This window comes from Brachionichthys hirsutus, unplaced genomic scaffold (assembly GCF_040956055.1).
Source record: "Brachionichthys hirsutus isolate HB-005 unplaced genomic scaffold, CSIRO-AGI_Bhir_v1 contig_296, whole genome shotgun sequence".
NCBI classification, from domain to species: domain Eukaryota; kingdom Metazoa; phylum Chordata; class Actinopteri; order Lophiiformes; family Brachionichthyidae; genus Brachionichthys; species Brachionichthys hirsutus.
This window is the reverse complement of record NW_027180457.1, coordinates 3,808-26,817: the sequence shown is the minus strand read 5'-3', so window position 1 is coordinate 26,817 and position 23,010 is coordinate 3,808. Positions and strand designations below refer to the sequence as shown.

Here is a 23,010-nt window from a genome sequence, read left to right as displayed (position 1 = left end):
TGTGTTTGTGTGAGTGAATTCATGTGTCAGTGTGTGCTGCTGTGTTTTTCATTTCCACCCATCAATGGTACAACCTGTTGGTTTTACGTGACTTAACTGTGTATTTGTGTACTTCCTGCTGTTGCCTGTTTTGTTTTACACACTGAACCTGAACGAGACCTCCAGCCAAACACCACAGCGACGTGTTACAGTGAGAAGCACACTTCCCTCTTGCTGTTAGTCAACCCCATTTCACACAAAAAATAAGAATACAGCACAACGTCTGTGCTGGTTGCTTTGCCTTGAGCAGAATATCATCTCCAGCAGACCTTCAAACTGCTGCAAGCCCTACTTCAGCTCATCACCAAGGCTCGCTGCATTCCATGAACCCTGGTTCCCACAGTTACAAAGGTGCAACAAATATATTTAAAGCATTAAGGCCCTTCTTTTTTACTTTTGAACATGTTTACCAGCTCCTTAACAATACCTGATTTTTGTTGGATCAGGAGTGTATTTTCCATATCTGCAGCGAACGGTCGACTATTCTGGTCTGGCCCAAGACTTGTGAGCCCCATTTCCCCCGCGTACTACTGGCTTGACTCAACTTGTTTCCATTAGATTAAAGAACCCAATAAATACTACTTTTTTTAGTATCTGATCATTTATGGTTCAATTTAAGATGAGCAGATACCAAAATGTATCTTGTCGATTGGTCAATGACAGTGTGTCCCACACGGCTCAATCTATGGTTCTCACACCAAACAGCAAAGCTACTGTAGCAACAGTAACTATTTATTTCTGTTATTTTTGCATTCGGGTGAATGCATTTTGCAAAAATGTTTTCAAATTTCAGAATTCCTTTGCATCATTTGAGTTATTGAATATTGGTTTTATTTTTATTTGTATTGTTAAATTTGTATTGTTAATTGTGGATGATTTATGTACGAAGGACTTTCAACGGAAACAAGACCGCAAGGGCTTTTTTGAAATGCTCCTCTTAAACAGGATGTTTGACTTTATTTGTACCGTAATACATGCTACTGTGTGACTGTACTTGTACTCTAACATTCTATCTAATAAATATATTCATTCATAAATATATTCATTCATTCAATTATATTTCAAGGAACTGCAACTCAAAAAAAGACAAATCACATTAATACATCAGAACACGCACATGCCTGACTCTCCTGATCTTTATGACGGCGATCTCGGGCTGTCCTCAGCATCTCTTCCCGATAATTAGATTCAGTTCTTCTGCCCTTAACTCTGATCTCATTGGTTTTCTCAATACTCAGCCTACCTGTGAGTCATAAGATGAAGAGCTTTGCAAAACCGATTCCTCATATTCTGGCAAACACATCTGCTTGAAGGAGGCATCCGTGGGTGTGAACATAGTTTCACCGGTAGAGTAGTTCTCAGACAGGAGACGATGGAGGAGCGTGGAATGTTAGCTGTATTAGTTCTGCCGTTTAGCGAACACTGATTGCTTTACTCAGAAAACACATTTCAGATCAAGCTACCTTTCCTCAGGCTGATTGTGTAGAATTCAGATTTCAATCCTCCTGCTCTCACATAGAAAACTATTGCTGAACTTTGCAACAGGTCAAATTCAAGCTTTAAATGGGCTTTTATATCTGTGTTATGTTGATGGATGACATCCAACATAAAAAAAATGCAATTAACAACCTTGACCCCCCCCCACAAAACAAAGTGGTGATTCTCACTAAAAGGAAAATGCAAAAGAATGTGATCATGTCATTTATTATGAACGGGCATCAACTACAGGGTGCAGGCATGCCCCGACAAAACAGGAGAGAGGTGCACAACTTGGTGAAAATCTGTGTGGGCAAATACTCTGACAGTTTATGACCCATCTCTCTCTCTCTCTCTCTCACACACACACACACAGTACCATGTACAATACAGTACAGGATGAAAACCATCACTGGATGTCCACGACCTTTGACCCCTCAGATGGCACCCGATTCTATGAAGCATTTTACCCAATGGGCTTCGGAGCACCTTATTAAACTGTCCAGTGAGCCCAGTTCATCTCAGTCCTGCAACAGACGAGCGATTAACGCCGATTCTGGCTCCTTGTAAAAGCTGCATGCTGGAGCTGCGTTTGTCAGAGCGTCTTCTGATTGAACCGTCCCGAGCATCCCCAAGTCATCACCTGTTACGCTGGTAACAGGTTTAACCTGCACCTGTGTGAAGGCTCCATCGATTTAGGAAGAGCGTGCGCTGCCATCCAGGAAACCAAATGAGATTCAATATTAAATGCTTTCTGCTTAATTGAAGTGCCTTCAGGTAAAAAAAAACATTTCCATCCTCTTTTTATATTCACTTTGCATAATGTGTGTGTGCGTGTGTGTGCGCCCCGCTCTTTGCCTATAGCCGGCTGGGGTCGCCTCCAGCAATACCCGCGATGCGCATGGAGGACGAGCGGCTGTAGACAAGATGGTTTTGGTAGTTTGTGTGTGTGTGTGTGTGTGTGTGTGTGTGTGTGTGTGCTATTCTCTGACTGTCACCCCTGGAGACTCCATGGCAACTACGGCGTGAACCACAGAGTGTTGACCCGACTCCTTGGCACAATCTGAAGCCTCGTAATTTAGAAAAACAATTTGTAATTTAGGATAATATGTGCACAGTACTTCTTTTGCTGACCATCGGAAGGTGGTGGAATTATTTGATCATTCTGATTCTGTTATAACACAATATGTTTCATCCCTCTGACTGCCTGTAACTATTTTTCCACCCTGTATTCCCCATGACTGTTTTATCTGCAGCTTCTCACCCCCTCTCTTCTTGTGCCTATCACTTTTTTATTTGACTCCATGTGCAACCCCCTCCCTCAGTGCAGGGTTCAGATCAGGTATGTGAGGCTCTGTTATCTACAAAATTGACAAAAATGTGCAATTATTGATTGTTACCAAATGTAGATTGAATTAAAGAGAGAGAGAGAGAGAGAGAGAAAACATAAAGGAAAATAAGCAGGAAAAACCAAACTGAAGGCTTGTCAGACTGCAACGTGCAGGTCATTGTATAAAGAAGGGTTCAAACAAGAATTGCATTCGACTTCAACAACTTCAGAGAAATCGTTGATGTGGAAACGTAAAAAAAGAAATTGAGGTGTGTGAAAGATGTGATGTGTTCTGTGATCAGTCAGAAGCTTGTGTTTGGTCATTTCTTAGTTTACATCCTTCCATTTTCTTGTCGACAAGACAACCTCAATCGTCTAGTCCAAGCATGGGCAAACTACGGCCCAGGGGCCATATGCGGCCCTTTGGGTTTTTTAATCCGGGCCGCCAAAATTATCCAAATTATATCATGAATGAAATTACATTTTATTAGAATTAATCCTCATTCATTTTTCTCTGTAATTCTTCCTGTAAAAGGCCAAATCCTTTCATATCGTGGCTTTTACATGTATTAGTTCGTATCATATTAGTTCACACACATTCCAACCATCTGTTCCTGGGTTGCTTTTATTTTATTTATACTGCATGCTGCATGAAGGCACCACCTCAGCAATGCCACTGAGCTTTAGGGGCCTTTCTACTTTTTTTTTTACAAGCTGATCTGACAAATACTGTGGCTGGCTGTGTGGTTAATTAAACTAACAGGCTGCCGCAAAAGGACAGAAGCCAGCAGACGGCACTGGAGGAGAGAACAGGCAGAGAAAATAGGTTGGGAAGCACAAAGATTTAGCTCGGGTGGAAAACTGCTCCAGGGCTTTATCTGAAGATGTTTGGGTTCATTGCAGAGAAAGCATTTCTCATTAGTCCCTGTCTATTAAAATCCTCTCTCTCTCTCACACACACACACACAGAAGGTTCTTGGTACTTAAAAAGTGTCTTCCTTCATTGTTACATGTATTAGAGATGTCCTGTCAAACTTAATGTGTCATGTTTTACACATTTCTAACAAACACAGTGGGTCTGATAAAGATTAACCACGAACAAACATATTAGTAACATAATACTGCAGTATTTACGACTGTATTTTCGGCTTGCCCCGTGAGCCCGTGAGGGGTCGCCACAGCGAATCAACTTTCTCCACTTCACCCTGTCCTTTGCATCGTCCTCCCTCACTACGTCCATGTATCTTCTCCTGGGTCGACCTCTAGTCCTGTTCCCTGGCAGTTCCATCCTCAGCATCCTTCTACTGATATAGTCCCTGTCTCTCCTCTGGACATGTCCAAGCCAAAGTCTGGTCTCTCTGACCTTGTCTCCAAAACGTGTAACCTTCACTGTCCCTCTTATTGTCTCATATATAATCCTGTCCAACCTGGTCACTCCCAAGGAGAACCTCAGCATCTTCATCTCCTCCACTTCTAGCTCCGCCTCCTGTCTTTTCCTCAGCGCCGTCCATCATGGCTGTCCTCACCACTATCTTTTAGACCTTTCCATTCATCCTCGCTGACACTATCACAGAGCACACCTGATACTTTCCCCCACCCGTTCCAGCCTGCCTGCACACGATTCTGCACTTCCTCTCCACATTCTCTCCATCACTCTGCACTGTTGACCCGAGGTACCTGAAATCCTCTACCTTCATTCATTCATTCACTCATTTTCCAACCGCTTATTCCGTCATTGGATCGCGGGCCAAGCTGGAGCCAATCCCAGCAGTCAATGGGCGAGAGGCGGGGTACACCCTGGACAAGCCACCAGTTCGTCGCAGGGCAACATTACATCTATTCCTCGTAACCTCACTGTCTAATACTACTATCTAAACTTTCATACAGGTCATCATATGCCCACTGTTTGGCCTTTGCCACCTCGACCTTTGATTGATTTGTTTCTATTCTGGAAATGTGTTGGTTCAATTGTACTGATTTAAATGCATCAAACAACCAAATAAACCATCCATCTGTCCGTCTGTTCATCCATCCATTCACATTAAGTGTTTTTCATCAAGTCCAAAGTGAATTGTAATTTAATACATATCTGTGCCATTTCTTCCAGTCTCAAAACTGTCCAAAAACATGTATTCTTGTCATATAGTTTGTATAATAGCATAATGGTGCATCACAGCTTTAAGGTAAAATGTAATCCTACTACGGAGAGACATTTCCATCGTCACAAGCCTAAATTAAGAGTACAATATTGAACCAGAAAGCTGTAGGGCCATTTAAACAAAACTCAAACTGCTGTAGGCCATGAAGATCCATGTCGACACATTTTGTCTCTATTACAATAATATGCACGAACTGAGACCACGTCCACGCGTAACCGGGTAGCTCCAAAAACGACGATATTTGTCTACGGTTTGGCGGATCATCCACACAAAAGCACATATTTTGTCTACTAAAAATTATGATTTTTTAAAACTCTGGGCAAAGTGAGGATTTTTGAAAACTCCGGTTAGACGTCTACCTGTGGACGTCTGTAAACAGAGTTTTTGTTGCGTCCCGTAGGGCTAACGAGCAGAGAGGACCCAAAACCGCGGAGACAGTTTTGGGTCCTCTCTGCACTCAAACAAAAAACAATCAGTCTAAAACAATACTGAGGGGCGGACGGGCCGGAGCGTCCAGTAAGAAAACAACGCAAAATCGCAGCCAAACAAAAGTGCAGAAACAACAGCTGGGCTGGTGATTGACTCAAACAAACAAACTTCAAAACATCCAGCTGAGTTCAGAAATGGCAGCGAACGGAACGGCTTCACCAAAAGAGCAGGGACTGGAACTGGAACGGGAACCAGGAACGGGAGACATTTGGGCGATCTGGTGATCGGAAGGCTGGTGACTGAGGGACTATAAGCAGTTGGGTAATTGGGATGATGGGTTACAGGTGCGTCTGCTCCGCCGATCCGTTCTCTGCCACGCCCACTGCCAAGGGAGAGGGACAGAGGAGAATGGAATGAAACCAAACAATTCAGAACCCCAACAGTTTTAGGTCTCGCGACATCACTGCTGCGACGTGATGTGTGCGACCTGCGTTTACGTTCAGAAACTGCATGGCTGCCTTCAAAGCGTATTGCTTATTGCTTACGTGTTGACTTCATATTCCAAAACCACATTTAAGAGCAATTCTGCCTCCTTGTCGGTCCACACGAACGAGCCTGGTGCCATGTTTCAGGTTTTGTGATTGGATCGGATTTGGGGAAGTACGCCGCCGATTGGTTTGGAATGCTTATGAATGTGTTTAACAATGCGCTTATGCGGTAGATGGAGATTTATTTTTAAAACGAGGTCGTGTGAATGCAATTTTTTTTCTAAGCGAAGGGGGGGAAGGATATTTGGCCCAAATATAGCAAACCTATTGACCAGCACCACATTAGTAAATACACTTTGACTGTCCAAATGCTGAAGACGTACTTGAAGAGAAAACAAAAATTGGACAATGTTTGCATGTCACGCAGAGAGAAAGGTGGGGGAGCGAGTGTGTCTCAGGTGTGTGTGTCATCGTGATCCAGACAGAGCAAACAGGAAGATGAATGCAGCCATAGATGGGTGCAGCAATTTGAGGGGAAGTGTGTGTGATGTGTGTCGCTGCCACAGCCTCTGCCGTCACTTCAGGTTAGTGTACACAAGCTTTTGTTTGACAAACGAGTACAAACCCATGAACATCACAGCTGCCTCGTCTCTGCATTTCATCATCATCAGCTCAAACACACACACACACACACACACAGGCATCCGCACAGACTCTCACTCCTTTACTTACATATTCTCCAATTCATTCAGGCTACATTCACATCACGAGCCTCATTGTTCAGTTCAGATCCAAGCAGTCTACGGGCAAGACGCAGGGTACACCCCGGACAAGCCGCCAGTACGTCGCAGGGCCCATTTGTGTCACATTAAGTCAAAAAAACTGGATCAGAGTCACGAATGAGCAGCAACCACATAAGTAAGAGTCACACCAGTCTGAACATGTGAACGCAGACTCACGGTTGGCTGAACATCACTGCTTTGATTTGATAGTGTGTTAAATCAGCGACTATAAAAGGAAGAGAAAACGTGGGCGGCCATCTGTCTTGACCGGTTGGGTCGAGGAACAGACAGACAGAGGTAGAAAGACATGAAATTAAATGAATAAATTCATTGAATAGATTGTGAAGCAGATCTGGATTTGACTGCAGTTCTTTTTTTTGTGTTCACAATGTGAAATAGGACATATTTTGATGAAACTGAGTTTGAAATGAATGCTATTAAATCTGGATTTAATTTCTCCAAAACATAACATACATAATTTTAAAAACAACTAATATTTAGTTGATCAATTCTTGTTTGTGCATGCAATTGGTATTTTTTTTAAGTAAAATGCTAATAAATGTACTCTTTCTCGCCAAACTCAAATCCAACAACCGCACGTTTTAGTCAAATATTGACCGAAAAGGACCAAAATAATCTTACAATGCTAAACAAAGAGAAAAAAGATCCAGCATCTTCTAGTATTCAAACCAATCAACAAACATTTTGTCTTATGGGATGTTTTTTAATCTTCTATAATGATGCAGCAAATGCAAACATAAGGGAATTAATCTAAATGTTTTCTAGGCATCATTAGTTGCTGAAAGTACAGCTTGTGTTTGTTATAATTTAATGTGCAACAGTGGCTACGAGAGACACGCCTAGAAGTTAATCCACAGTACATTGCAGAGCCATTAATATGTGTGCTGGTAGGATTAGAAGACAAGAGTTGCTTTCATATTCCCACATGTCTCAGGTTCTCTCCAGTTCTATTCCTGCAAGCAAGGTGGCTCATTAATGCACATAACACAAGCACCATGAGGAATGATGCTCCATTAGGTAACCCAGATCTTTCTGCGCCGTGTGTGTGAGGGAAGAAAACAGGGAATGATTCAAGCAGATTTCTGTTGAAATGGGACACAGCTAAATAAGATAATCACTGAGGAGATCACATTCAGAGTCAAAGCCCTCTTGCTGCAGGCTCACACTGACATCAGCACCACTAATAACACAATAACTGGAAAAGTGCAAACCTCCGCTGATCAGATCATTCCCCGCCTAAATGAATTTTACACCGTCCACATGGTGATCTGGATCATCACCTAAAGGTTCGATATTGTTCTTGGCATCAGCCAGTCAGTCAAAGTCAATCAGAGTTGGTGTGTATTTGTAACAGATTTTTGAATCCGTAAATGCAGTCTTCATTGGTAAAATGAAAAAATATTTACTGAATCAATTCTGAATCCGATCTGGATAAAATTTGGTGGTGAGATAGAGACCCCCACCCGACATGACTGTATCTAATTCCATAAACACCGGTCAATAATCAACAGAGATACTGAGGAACAAATTTTGAAGCTCCATTTACTGCAGTGTTAATTAAAATTTAAAATTTCATGGCGCGTGTCACTTTACAATTTAAACAAGCACAGCATGCCAACACAAACGGTAAAAATGATCTGTTTTTACCGCTTGCAGTATTTAAACATGTTCACTTCACTACCAAGTGCTTAGTTGACCGTTATACGTAATAGTGCACATCTATCGCAGTCGACAGGAAAGCCTCCTTCATGCACTCTCCATCAGTGAATGCTTTTCCTTGTTTCACGATGAGAAAACTGAGCTAGTGAAAATGGCACCCTCCGGAGAGCAGCAGTAACCTACGGTGTCCTACGAAGGACAAACAACTCAAATAGCTTAGCTCAGCAGAACTATATGCAGTGCTACAGCACCACCTACCGGTGCAATAAAATACAATATTCTTTAACTCTCAGCATGTCATGCATGACACGCGTGTCTTAGGTTGCTAACCCCTGCCTCAAAATGAGGAATCATTTAATCTGTCTGGCTTTCATGCTCAATAATAAACCATGAAGCCTATGGCGCCAATGCTTCCCGTGAGGACCGGATGCAGTAAGTCTCGCTGAGCACGAAGCTTCTCCGTTTAATTGTGTTGTAAAATCAGCATGGGCCCAGCTCATCTGATAGGGCTGCAGCAGCAGGACGATCATGTTGTTGTTGCTGTAATCTATTCTTGTGTCTCCATCGCTTTTTCATGAGATCCACCGGTGTTCTATGACCTGTTCTATGACCTGTAGGAAGCGATGGTGTGCTCTTCCCATGCTGTATTTAGATTCCAGCTGCTCAACACACTAGACTGATGTCTGAAGACACACTCCACTACGCTCCTCATCCATGGTGGTTTAATCATTGATGGATTTGACTTCCTATTAAACACTTGGGAGCATGTTAAGGGTTTATTGACGTCATGGTAGATTTTACTCCTTCCATTATGCTGCACCTGCAACATGCCATGAACGTCACTTCTTTCAAATTATATCGGTAAATGTGGCATCTAACAAATACACGTAGCAATCTAAGCCCCAGTTAAAAAAAAACAACGAAACTCTGTAGTGCCACAGAGGTATAACGAGATTTCTTTTAGCAGCTCTACGTTCCAGCTTTGACATGCAGAAATCAACCTAATGATCTGGTGTAACCAGGCCTTCTCTGAAAGGAGGCTGACACGTATATCGCTATTTCTGTGTCACGCTGGATGATAGATAAGTCTTTCTTTATTTACAGTCGTGTAAAATAAAGAAAGACTTATCCATCATCCAGCATAAGACAGATTTACCACATTTACCGATATCATTTCAAAGAAGTGACCTTTATGGCATGTGCAGGTGCAGCATAATGACTGACGCCGCCCTGCACGGCCAGTCAAAAAGTCAAGTCAGAGAAATCATTAAGGACCTTCAGTTTTTGCCTTTTTCAACCCACGAGGTAAACATTTTCCTTTCTACCGTATGATCAAACAGTGCTGCTGATGCTTTCTCCGGTTCTATGACTTATTTACCTCGACAACGTCACCTCCACCCCCCTCGTCATCAGATTCAACGGTTCTCTAACGCGAGCATCACAGTCCCCCTGGGGGGGCTCGCAGACAGCCGGCGGAGCTGCAAGATTTACTTCCAGTTTTGCCGTGCTACATTTTTAAAAAGCAATTGAAGTCAGCATGTTGGAAACTTTTTCCACAATTATCAAAAAGCAATCAGCAGCGCATAACGACCAATCCAGCTGCTTCATTACTGGATTTACTTTTATGTGAGGATTCTCCGGATACTTTTATTTCAGCAACATTTCAAATATCACAGCAAGACATAAAACTTTGCTTGTTACAGTAAATGCTGATACATTTCAGTCCTTAACGCAAGACAACAGAACCTGACAAAGAGCCACAACGAAGAATCGGCTGGACTTGCTTAAGTTTGGCTGATGACGTTTCACCTCTCATCCAAGATGCTTCAGTTAATGAAGTACAGTCGGGATGTTGTGCAGGGATTACCCACAGCCTCATTTCAGGGGAGCAGCTCCTGGGCAAAGTCTGTGAGAAAGCAGGACAACGGGAAAACAAAGTGACGTTCCCACGGAGAGGAACTGCATGTGCAACTAGACAACAAGAGGGTTTCCGACTCCCACAGCTTTCACTGAGCAGTCAAAAATATGTTCCATTTAAAAACCATTGGAAAAGCCGGGACACGCTATATTATTAGGGGTGTATCGGTACACTAAAATGTAATTTCGATTCAGTTTCTTGAGGGTAATGTTCGGTACAAAAAAGCAGAAAATAATTACATGAAATGCTTTTATTTTTAATAAATGCAAACAATGGAATTTGAATAAATAAATACAAAGCAACCGATTTGGGTGATATTTAAAATAAATGTGACTGAGCTTTTAAAAACAATTGTATTGTAACAATTTTAAAAATCTTAATAACCCGACATGTTTCGTCTTGCAGGTGAGATGGAAATGTTTCTTGAAATAATTAATGAATTAAGTTCATTTCACTTTTAAAAAAGAAGAAAGACTGTTAAGCTTCTTCCAACATCACGTATGACGCTACTGAGTATTGCAAAGTGGACTTTCTGGCGTTGATGACCTCAATCTGCACATCTGGTCATCGGCTTGTAAGGAAACAATGCCTAGTAGTGGATGTCGTGGGGACGGCCAGAAGGTCCTGGATTCTTTGCATGTTCTCCGCTTGTCTGTGTGGGTTCCGCCCAGATTCTCCAGCTGCATCCCACATCCAATAATGTACACAATGTCGAGTCCAAAATCAACAACCCAACATCTTTCTGGATTGTGCAGACACATCTGTCTGCCCCAGTTCTGTTTACAGCCACATGCCTCTCCCTAATTCAGAGCCGTCTGGAATTGGGCAGGTATTTGGGCTGCAGGCGCCCCCATATTGGGCGACAGCACTTGCATTGCACACTAAGCTGCCCACGCTAACCTGGGTGGGGAGATGACCTGACCCCAGTCATCAGGTCCTCTGTGCGTTAGCCGTTCAGCATCTCTGTATGCCTTAACTGTCTGCGTTATTTTTCATGGCCTTATGATCTGAAACAACTGATTTGATTTGACCGCTCGCTGAGCCCCAGTGCACCACATCTGCATTTGACATACCGGTAATTCGTACTTAACAAGACTACTGCCAAGCAAAATACTCCAGAGTTGCATTGCCTTCATTTATTTGCAACAGCCCGACACATCATTAGTGATGATAACAGAATGATTTTCTATTGGTTGTTATGAGACTCTCAGAATCAGAATCGATGTCGTCGCCGTTGTCGGTCAAAGGATTCACAAGCTAGGAATGTTCCTCGGTGCAATCGTGCAACATGAAACAGAAAATAATAACAGATAATAAAATGCAAAACTACAGCGCTATGCTACATGGTTATGCAGTAAAAAAAATACTTTTGTTGTTCCCACACAGGGACACGGGCCAGGACTTGCTTTGAAAGTATTTGTTTATCCATCCAAGGAAACCGCACCATCCACCAATTATGTAGTGGACAGTCTTCAGCCTATATCACAAATGTTCTGCAGAGAAAAAAGAGACAGATACTATTATACAAAGTTCTCAAACTGTTCCACGAAGGGCCAAGACGCTGGAGGTTTTCCTTCTATCCCATTACTAAAGCAGGTGATTTTAATTATTAGAACATCCTTCAATTTGAGAGAAGGAGCTCATTAGTGGGATCAGCTGCTGGAGGAAACCTAAACAGGAGGACAGGTAGATGAGATGCAAGGCAAAAGTAGAGGTGGCAAAGGTCAAACAGATGACCTGTATGCCAGGGAGAGAAGGATCTGTACAGGCTGGCAGGACAGACAGAGAGGGGAAGGATGTTCAGCATGTTAGAGCGATGAAGGGTAGAGACGGGAAGGTGTTGACAGAGGCCAGTAGTGTGTAGGAAGATGGAATTATTATTTTGAGGAATTAATGAAGGACCCTGCTACCCATGAGCCTGCATTACATCACAGTGAGGCAGAAAGCATGCTCCACCTATCTGAATTACTTTGACATGACAGAACTGTTTATATGAGATGCACTGCCTCTGTAATAAAGTGTGAAGCTACCTGAGGAGCCTGTCCAACTGAAATGACAGCTGATGGCTTGCTGTGTTCTCAAATCTTGACATTCAAGGGAATAACAAGGCATCACGGTCCTGCGAGCTTCCCACTGGGCTGCTATAAATAGTGTGTTTTCATGAGTCACTTATTTGTGGAGGTTGGGATGAGCGTTGCTCAGCTAAATCCCTCAAGGGCTTCATGGATTGCGAAACATTACGTAAGACAGAGTAATTCTCTGGAACGTCTGATGCATGATTGTTATGCACATGTATCGTCAAGTACGTACATCAACCACACTGCAGCTGGAACAGCTGGAGGAGCCTCTAGTCTCAGCACCAGAGCTACGGTATCGATCTGATCCTCTGTTCAGAGTGTAGAAACAAAACAGCATGAGAAAGGACCGGACTCATGCACACATTAGAATGTAAATGTTCTGATGTGGAAGTTATTACTGTCCTGCTTTTGTTTTACGTACAGCATTCCCAACCACCCCTTCATCCATTTCTACTGTATGACTGCCCAATGAAGTCCAGGTTGACTATAAATAATGAATGCATCTGTCTTTCTATGATAACCTGTCCTGTAAGATTAATTTAAATTTACACCTGCATAAACTATACAACAAACTGGTCATTTCCTCCCCTTAGGAGGAGAAGGAAAAAAAAAATCCTGAGAAACTTACTCAGAATCCTGACCTAGTTTGTCGGGATCCCGAGTTAGTTAAACTCGGGATCTGATATCCCCTAAGGGGATCCGTAATATCCAGAATCATTGAGCACAGTAATAAACAAAAAAATAGCTGTTGGTAGAGTTGTTAACGCTGGGAGGATGCTTAATAATAAATTCCATATTCCTATTTAGCCAGCAGTTTATCCTGAGCTTTTCCCTCTCCTAATAAATTGAGCGGCAGCAAGAAGGTTCTGGGTTCGATTCCTATCTGTACAGAATGTGTCTGTTCTCCCCGTGTCTGCGTGGGTTTTCTCTGGATTATCCAGCATCTTCCCGCCTCCCAGAACATGCAATTTGGGTGAATGGATCACTCTGAATTGTCTGCAGGTGTGAGTGTGTGCCTAAGAAGCTGCCTGTCTACGTGTGGCCCCGCGATGCACCGGCGACACGTATGGGCGGCACCCATACTGACCCGTGGTCAACTGAGATAGGCCTGTGACCCGCAAGGCGGATAAAGCAGCTGTAGATGAAAAGATTGAGGTAATCTCATCAACAAGAAGATGGATGGATGAATAAATTGACTAAGCAATGAAAGTATTGGTTTTGTCTGCGGTGCCGGCACCGTTGTGCTGAATAAAGCAATGCACTTTTCTTTCTTTAACATTTATGCATGTACATTTGGAATGATTTAAAGTATGTCTTTTTTAGCTTTAATTTGCACAATTGATCAGGACTTAAATCTAAACACAGTGCATGTGTTTTGTTCGAGGTCATCCATTACAAAGAGTGAAACATTCAACTTTTATTCTGACCACGTCTAATTTCTCTCTTCCGTTCCCAGAACTTTAACTTTTACGCAGAGGTCAAAGAAAAGGTCAGCCTGCTGTTGTCATTGCTCTTGTCCTACCCTGTTGATGTGGACACCTCGAATAGGGGGATATGAAATTAGGGTTCATTCTGGGACCAGAGCTCATCCTTCCTAATACAAGCAGTTTTATTTATCCTCTGTCCTGCTGCGAGCAATAATGAGACTCCTCAGACAGGTTCAAGACATTAATTTTCTATTATCTCCCCCACTATTATTAACCATTAGGTGCAAGTGCCAGAGGCAGCAGGGTCTGAACAATAATAAAAGTTTGAATGTTTAACGACTGGAGATAATTAGAAAGAAAACAAGGAATAGAAGAAGAAGAAGAAGAAGAAGAAGAAGTGATGTGACCTGAATTCAGATGTGTAACAGAGAGGAACTCCTTCAGATAATTAAACTGGAAAGAAGAGACTTTGGCTTTACAAGCATTAATTAAAGTGGGCAAATCATTGCTTTTCATTGTGTCGAGACTCATTGGTTTAATCCAATTACCAAAAGAAAAACCAAAAAACCCACAACGAAACAGCAACATTCCGGAAGCTAGCAGTGAGGAAGGGAACAGAAGTGAAAGCCAGTATTTAACAGTAATTAAAGTTTTTATAAGATAGTGTCAAAAAAGAGCCCAGCAATAAATACAAAGGGCTGCACATTAAGTCTTCCTGTAAAAGAGGAAAAAGGTGAAATAAAACATGAAATAAATGACTGTGACGGCGGAAGCCAAGCGACCGATGTAGAGGTGTGTGCATCTGCATGTGTCCAACCCACAGCCTGGCTGCCCTCCCTCATAGTATCTATTGGTGCATCAACAACGGAGCACATTAATCTAACTTTACATGCAAGCAACTATTGGGTCAAGGATTGCTTGAGGGTCAGTGACTAACTGGACATTAATGCCGACTTCCCTCCACGTCTGACCTCAGTGTTAGACTTCATTCTCCAGCTCCTCCATCAATCTGTCCACCTCCCTCGATGTGGGGTGTCGTGACGCTACTATGGCCTGCAGACACCGCTCACTCTTAGTGGAACCTTTGGTCATTAAGTGTCAACCATTCTGTCTCTCAATGGAGTTTACAGCCGTCCTTCCTGTTGCTGTTTACATCCCTCCGACTTCCAATAGCAACAACAGTAGTGAGGAAGTGAATGAACTGAATCGCCACATCAATGAGCGGCAGACAGCCCACCCGGATGCTTTTCTTATCCTGGCTGGGGATTTCAACCATGCAGGCCAATGCAGACCCGAGATGTGATGAAGGTAGAGGACTTCAAGTACCTCGGGTCAACAGTGCAGAGTGGTGGAGAATGTGGAAAGGAGGTGAAGAATTGTGTGCAGGCAGGCTGGAACGGGTGGAGGAAAGTATCAGGTGTGCTCTGTGATAGGAGAGTGTCAACGAGGATGAAAGGAAAGGTCTGCAAGACAGTGGTGAGGACAGCCATGATGGACGGCTTAGAGACAGTGGTGAGGACAGCCATGATGGATGGCTTAGAGACAGTGGTGAGGACAGCCATGATGGATGGCTTAGAGACAGTGGTGAGGACAGCCATGATGGACGGCTTAGAGACGGTGGCTCTGAGAAAAAGACAGGAGGCGGAGCTAGAAGTGGAGGCAATGAAGATGCTGAGGTTCTCCTTGGGAGTGACCAGGTTGGATAGGATTATATATGAGACAATAAGAGGGACAGTGAAGGTTAGACGTTTTGGAGACAAGGTCAGATAGACCAGACTCCGATGGTTTGGACATGTCCAGAGGAGAGACGGGGACTAGATCGGTAGAAGGATGCTGATGATGGAGCTGCCAGGGAACAGGGCTAGAGGACGACCCAGGAGAAGATACATGGACGTAGTGAGGGAGGACATGAGAGTGGCTGGTGTTGGGGAGGACGATGCAAAGGACAGGGTGAAGTGGAGGACGTTGATTTGCCCCCTGATGGGACAAGCCAAAAGTACAGTAGTAGTAGACCCAAAAACTGTGTTTCCCAAACTTCACCAACACATAGACTTCCCAACGCATGGAAACTGGACCAGTCTGCACCACCCAGAGAGGAGCTTACAAAGGCTCTTCCACTCCCTCACCTTGGTGCCTCTGACCAATCACTGTCATGCTAATGCGAGCAAACAGACCACTGGCTAAAATCACCAAACCAGTCCGAAAGCAGGTACGAGTCTGGCTGGAAGGGTCTGTGGAGGTACTTCAGCCACAGACTGGAATGTGTTTAAGGAGACTGCCACCTACAGTAACACCACAGACCTCCAAGAGCACTCAGATGCTGTCACTGCCTACATCACCAAATGCGTTGATGACGTAACAGTCCACAAGACCATCACTGTTTGGACCAATCAGAAGCCTTGGCTCACGAGGGAGGTATCTAGAAGGCTAAGAATGCCGCCTTCACAGCAGGCGACATGGTGCGCCTGGGAACAGCAAGGGCCAACTTGCCCCACGGCATCAGAGAGGATAAGAGGCAGTTCCTCCAGGAGGATAGCTCATCGCTTCAGTGACAGCAGGAGCAACATGGAGCCTGTGGCGGGGGGATTCAGACCATCACAGACTACAACCCCCCACCACAGACCTGTGAGAGCCCCACATTTCTGCTGAATGAGCTGAATGCCTTCTTCGCTCGCTTTGAGGCACACCTGCACTGCACCACACAACTGTGGTGGGTCTCATCAGTAACGGTGATGAGACAAACTACAGGAGTGAGATGAGCCGTCTGGCAATATGGTGCACGCATGACAACAATCTCTCTCTGAACGTTGAGAAGAGAAGAAGAAGATTGTTGTGGGCTTCAGGAGAGCACACACTCGGCATGATCCTCTCACCATCAACGGTGCTGCTGTCGGGAGAGTGAGAGTGAGATCACTGAGGACCTCTCCTGGACCACCAACACCACAGCAATGGTCAAGAAAGCTCATCAGCGCCTCTACTTAGAGCCTGAGCTGCAGCCCCCATAATGCACAGCTTCGACAGAGGCACCATCGAGTGCACTCTAACCAGCTGTCGTCTGCACTGCTTCATGTCGCAATGAAGCAGTTCAGCCGCTTCTCTGAATCCGGTTTCGCAGAAGCCTATCCCAGTTGACTACGGGCGAGATGCGGGGTACACCCTGGTCGCCAATTCATTGCAGAAAGACAGACACCCATTCACACTCACAATCCTACCTACAGAACATTAGGTAGTTCTGAGTGACCAATATATCTACGTTGCATATTTCTGGTGGTGGGAGGAAGCTGGAGAACCTAGGGAGAACCCACGCAGACACGAGGAGAACATGTGAACTCCTCACAGAAAGGCTCCAGGTGGAATCGACCCAAGGCCAAACCAACCTTTCAGTGTGCTGTTTCTGACAACTCTATGCAATTAATTAATTGATTAAAGTATCACCGTATTCATTCAGTGACCTTTTTTTGGAACAAATAAATCACCTTAGAAATCAAGCACGATGCAAACGGACCTTTAGTCTGGAAAATAAGAATGGCAACTGTAAAGCTCCGTTCATAATGAGGTCATTTTAAACATGTCAACCATAAAATGAATCCGACAGACAGCAAGACAGATTCTGAAATGTGAAAGTAGAAGCCAACACTGGCTGCACTATTACACAGCATGAAGAACAGCAGCTACTCCAACTGATGTATTCCTACAGTCAGCTGATGTCTGGGCTTCTTATGTCGGCCATTATTCAGATTCTGCAAGTCGCGTCCTGCCTGGACATAAATGCTTTATTACAATTCAGTACATCATTATGAATTTCATGCATGTATCAAACTAGCATCAAAGCAAACTGTCAAAATGTATCTGATGTCTGTGGCTCTTTTTAGCTTCTTATTTCTCTCATTCAAGTTTGAACACATGCAGTTCCTGATTTCTTCCGTTCCTTGTGAACGCAGAAGGTTTCTCATCCAGAACAAGAAACAATTGTCTTGTTTCTTATTTTATTTTTATCTATTGTCAGCTTTTCTACATTTAATAAGCTGGTTCCTCTTTTGTAAAAGTTCTCTCCAGTATTCACCTTTAAAAAAAATAAAAAAATAAAAGCCACATTGGGTGTCCTTCTCCTGGTAAAGAGCTTTCACTAAGAGGATGAGGCACCGCCACCGGCGTTCATGGTAAGTGGAGAGCATCATCCTTCATGCGCACCACACTCTTTGGGCCAATATGCTGAACGTCCAGATTTAAAGAGCTGTTGGGTCAGAGTGACGCAGAGAAGGTGATCCAGGTTTAATCATGATGACACTCGTTTCCTCTCATCAGGTCATCACAATACTTTCAAGTGCATCAGTCAGAGGAGCGGTTTTCCCTCAACAAGGTGTTTTTGCAGTTTTATCTCCCTCCACTGTGAGTTTACTCCCGTTGAATGAATGTGTAGACGGGCAGAATAATAGTTACACTTCCATTGATCAAACGCAGCATGCTCTACATCACATGTGTCAAACTCAACGCCCGGGGCCCAAATGTGGCCCTCCAAGTCATTTTTTGTGGCCCCCGAGAGCTGTATGCAGACATGTGTTTTTGTAAAATGCTGCATCTGTCACACATGTTCTTAACAGCCCACATGTGTTGGTTGTTCTGCAGTTCTGCCCCTCTCAACTGTGACAAAAGAGTTTTGAACAAAGTTAATGCCATAACTTGTGTTGGATGATATTTTTCTTTATTTATTATTTAATATTATTTACTTGAATAAGTTTGATTATTGATCGATGGAGTAGTGTGGTTTTCTTAAACTGATCAATTGAAATGATTTATGTTACAATAACAGCAATAATCTATCCATATATTTTTACAACTATACAATTGAATATGCAGTGTTTGTAACTTAAGTAGTGAACCGATCAAACGGAAAAATTCAGTAATGGCGCTCAGGATCAGCACTGGACAGCTCCATAGGTAGTCGGCTACAGATGGACATATGGGCTACATACATTGGTTTTGCTTTGATTTTGTATCGATTATCTTTGTTCCTGCGTGATGATTGCATTTGAATGGAACTTTTCCACATTATTAGATGTGTTCATTTATTCCCATCACAAACTTTGGTTCATACTTGTGATTTTTCTCATTTACAGTATGTCTTTATCTCTAACAATTTTTAAGTTACAACCTTTTAAAAAAGTGGTATCAAAACTGAATATTTTATTGTAATTACTGTGGCAGCTAAAGAGTTAAATAAAAAATTAATAATTATTTAACAGCATGTTAAGGAGTAGTTACATTTATTTTAAATTAAATGACATTTTTACTGCGTTACGGCTTTGGAGGGCAAACATAATGCTAATGTGGCCCTCTGATAAAATGAGTTTGACAACCTTGCTCTACATGCATCTGCCTGAGCTTCAGTGAAAAATGACCAGCGTAAGAAAAAGGATTTGGGCAACCTCTCTTGACTGTTAATGTTTGTATTAAATAAACACTCCCCATTATCTACCATGAAGGTGACTAAATTTACAAAGGTTAAATTCCAGTGCTAGATTAAGACCAATATATACCAATATATACCAATGTATGAGTGTGTGTGTGTGTGTGTGTGTGTGTGTGTGTGTGTGTGTGTGAATGTGCATTGAGCGGCTTCTTTGAATTTAGGGCTGTCGCAGTGAAATTTCATTGTACATTGTGCAATGATAATAAAGTCCATTCTATTCTATTAAAACAAAAAATAAAGACTAGCAGTTAGCAGCTAATTGAAAGGAGGAGATCACTAAAAATGTCTAGAAATTGTGGAGATAAAGCTCAAGGAAGACGATGAGCTCAACTGATGGGACGGAGATCATTGTCGCCGTCACGTTATTTCATTACAAACCGCATATAAGCCTGTCACGCTTTTCTTTTTCATTGTGGAATGACCACCTGCTGTTGTCATCACACACTGAAGCAGCATCATACCACCTATTCAATGTTCACGTTAAACAAAGGTGGCAGGAGGGTCTTGAATTCATCACGAATGCCTGATCTCTGTGTGGAAAATAGCTTAATAAATATATTAAAACCAAAATATCCAGAAAAGCAAAATATTAATGTGCAACCATAAATCAGGCAAGACAAGGCGAATTGCAATCCTCAAACATACAAACACAATTGCAGTCTCCAAAGCCTCTCAACTGCTCCATTGATTATGTTCTAACAGGAGAACCTTGATGATAAAGAAAATGCATCTATTTAAAAAAAGGATTCAAATAAAGTGTGACTCACAAAATACGCCATGAGGCAGCTGAAGAACCCTACATGTAAAAAATGTCATTTCTGTGGGGCCACTCATGACTCATGCTCATTAGATGAAAATAGAGCCACTCGACCTGCTGCTTGAACACCCTGCTGACGACCAGGCTCCTCCTCTCTCCCTCCCACCATGTCTTCGTCGTCCCTGTAGTCACAGTCCGTAGGTGATGGTTTAATTCATTCTAATGACAGAGTAGTGATAAAATAAAGGACGGTGACCAGAGTGGCCTTTTTTTCACCTCAGAAATATGATATCCACTCATTTTAGGATGCTGAGATCGTTATTCATGCTTTCATTAAACTGAGAATAGATTACTGCAACGTTCTGTCAGGTTTGCCAAAGAGTCTTTGAGGTCTTCCAACGGTGCAGGATGCAGCAGCTCATAATAGGTGACTCATTGTGTCACCTCTCTGCATGGACAGAGCAAGGCCAGATGAAAAACAATGAGGTATGAACAGATGAATGAGAGAAGGAAAAGAAGTGAGCGGCAAAAGATGATGTGAAAGAAAACGATAAATGAAACTGCAGTCGGTAATTATGAACAAGGATCTCTGCAAAAATGAGACAAAGAAGAGAAAAACCGACACACACACACACAAATACTCGACACACTGACTCAGTTCTCCATCTGTTGCTCACAAGAGATGTGACACACCTGTAGCTCGCAAAGCGTTACCACTGATCCCTCTGACGAGTCTAAAAACAAACACTGCAGTCACACACTTGTTGCCAGGTAACACCAATGCTGGCACAATCCTCCGACTCTGAGAGAGACAGAGAGAGAGAGAGAGAGGGAGCGAGCGAGCGGCGGGGGTAGTCTAGAGTAGCAGTCTTCAGACCAATGGGCACACGGTCAACCTCTGGCATCAGAGGGCATCAGTGTGACGCATCCAAACATTTCTTGGCTCAGTGAACACACTGTCTTTTCTGGTCAAGCAAACAAGAGCTAATGCTATTTTTATGCCATATTTTTGTGCCTTTTTTCTTGAGCGCTGCCAGTTTTCAGAGATACTCTTATTGTCACTTTTGTTTTCAGGACCATGATGGGCAGTTTTGTGAAGGCTGAGTGCCATATTATGTAGCCGGCTACATATGGAGCTGTCCAGTGCTGAAGTTCACATTCAGTGTAAAACACTTTTTTCAAAATAAATGGTGCAAATAAGAAATATTCCACAGGCACTTAGAGCTGGAAGCAGCGGCACTGCCCAACGGGACTATCTCCCGCTGCATCACAGACATCGCTCAGGACATCCCGTGTCAGCTGATTGGCAGAGTGAGAAAGGGGAGATATTCTTTATGATCAGACGTGTCAAATTCTGCTCAGCTCCTTGTGTCCGTCAGACACGCTTTTGAAAGGAAACAAAGAGATGCTGCTTTGCACCCCGGTGAAGGGAGCGTGCACAGCTGAGGACATTTTCACTAAACTGGAGACCAAACTGAAAGAGGAGGATCTGTGGTGAAACGTGTGCGTCGCTGTGTGTACAGACGGTGCGCAGGAGCAACGCTGGGGAAAGAGAGAGGACCAAAAGCAAGAGTCATGCTAGTTGCACCTCCACTGCATCTACGCAGAGCAGCTCCGGCAAGCAAAACACTGGACCCCGAGCACAAACGCGATTAAATGAGTCAACGTAGAAAAATACAGGAGTTGAAAAATATGAAAGAAAAAGTCGCATTAGTCAATTAATGCCTCATAAAAAACAAAAAAATATATATAAATAAGTGGGGACTCCTGAATTGATGAAGTAGAAATGCTCAACAATCACAATTATCAGACTACTACTGTACTTTCGGCTTGTCCTGTGAGGGATCAACACAGCAAATCAACGTTCTCCACTTCACCCCGTCCTTTGCATCGTCCTCCCCAACACCAGCCACTCCCATGTCCTCCCTCACTACGTCCATCTATCTTTTACAAATATTAGACATGTTTTAGAAAATAATGACAGAAAGTGATTTGATCTCGAGACCAGAGATTAGTGCCTGTTCACATCATACTTGTATCTATTGTGTTGATGTTGTGTTGAACACCAGCTAAGCCAGACTGGAACAGCCCTGCCTACCTTGGTCTCATCAGTCATCACAACCAATCATCCATATCTTCATAGGAGAGCACGGTTCTACTTTATGAACAGTGACGCCACACACTCGGTCTGAACAGCAAAGATAAACACGTGTCTGACTTTCTTACCTTTTTCCACAGCGGTGACCCCCATAGACGGCTGACCGAGGCTGGCCCTCGTCTCCCATTTGCCCTCATCCGGATGGTAGATCTCCACAGAGGCCAGCGGGGTCTGTTGCTGATTCATGCCACCAAGCACCATCAACTTGCTCCCAAACACCACCGCTGAAGCCCCCGCCCGTGCTATGTGCAGAGGTGGCAGCTGGCTCCACGTCTGGTTTTCTACGTCCAGGACCTCAGCACTGTCCATGGGCATGCCAGTATCGCTGCAGCCCCCCAGCACATAGAGCAGGCCTTCATGGTAGACGGGAGTACAATAAACACGGCGCTGCGACATGGGGGGGAACTTCTCCCAGTGCAGGGATTTAACAGGACTCACCGCCATCTCCTGCACAGGCATGTCTCCAGGATAGATAGGAGGGGACGCACCATTACACACAGCACCAGGGAAGAGAAAGGGAAGGGGGGCAGGACCAGGGGGAGAAGTGAGGGGCCATGCAAAAGTTTAACAAGCCGAGGCACAAGCTCGTTTCTGAATCACCGTATCCAGAGAGGAAAATACTGAAATTGAAAGAGGGACAGGCAACGAGAAGAGGAGAGGGATGCCAGTGAGCGAAGAGAAAGGAAAGAGAGCAGAGACTCTTCAGCCAGACGTCACGATTCTTTCTCTCTTAAATGTTTTATTCATCTGGCTGTTGGTGTTTCCGAGCAACGAAAGCCATCTGCCCTTCGATTCCTTTCTCTCTCGCCCTCTTCTCTC

At 43.5% G+C, this 23,010-nt stretch overlaps 1 protein-coding gene across 1 annotated transcript in view; it reads right to left on the bottom strand.

Annotated features, from left to right (window-relative positions):
* Window positions 1-22,650, bottom strand: part of klhdc8b (kelch domain containing 8B) — a 50,059-nt gene extending 27,409 nt beyond the window's left edge. The window contains exon 1 of the mRNA XM_068758528.1: window positions 22,260-22,650. Within this exon, the coding sequence (XP_068614629.1) occupies window positions 22,260-22,650 (391 nt within the window). The remainder of the gene's footprint in view (window positions 1-22,259) is intronic.
* Between the last annotated feature and the right edge of the window lie 360 nt (window positions 22,651-23,010).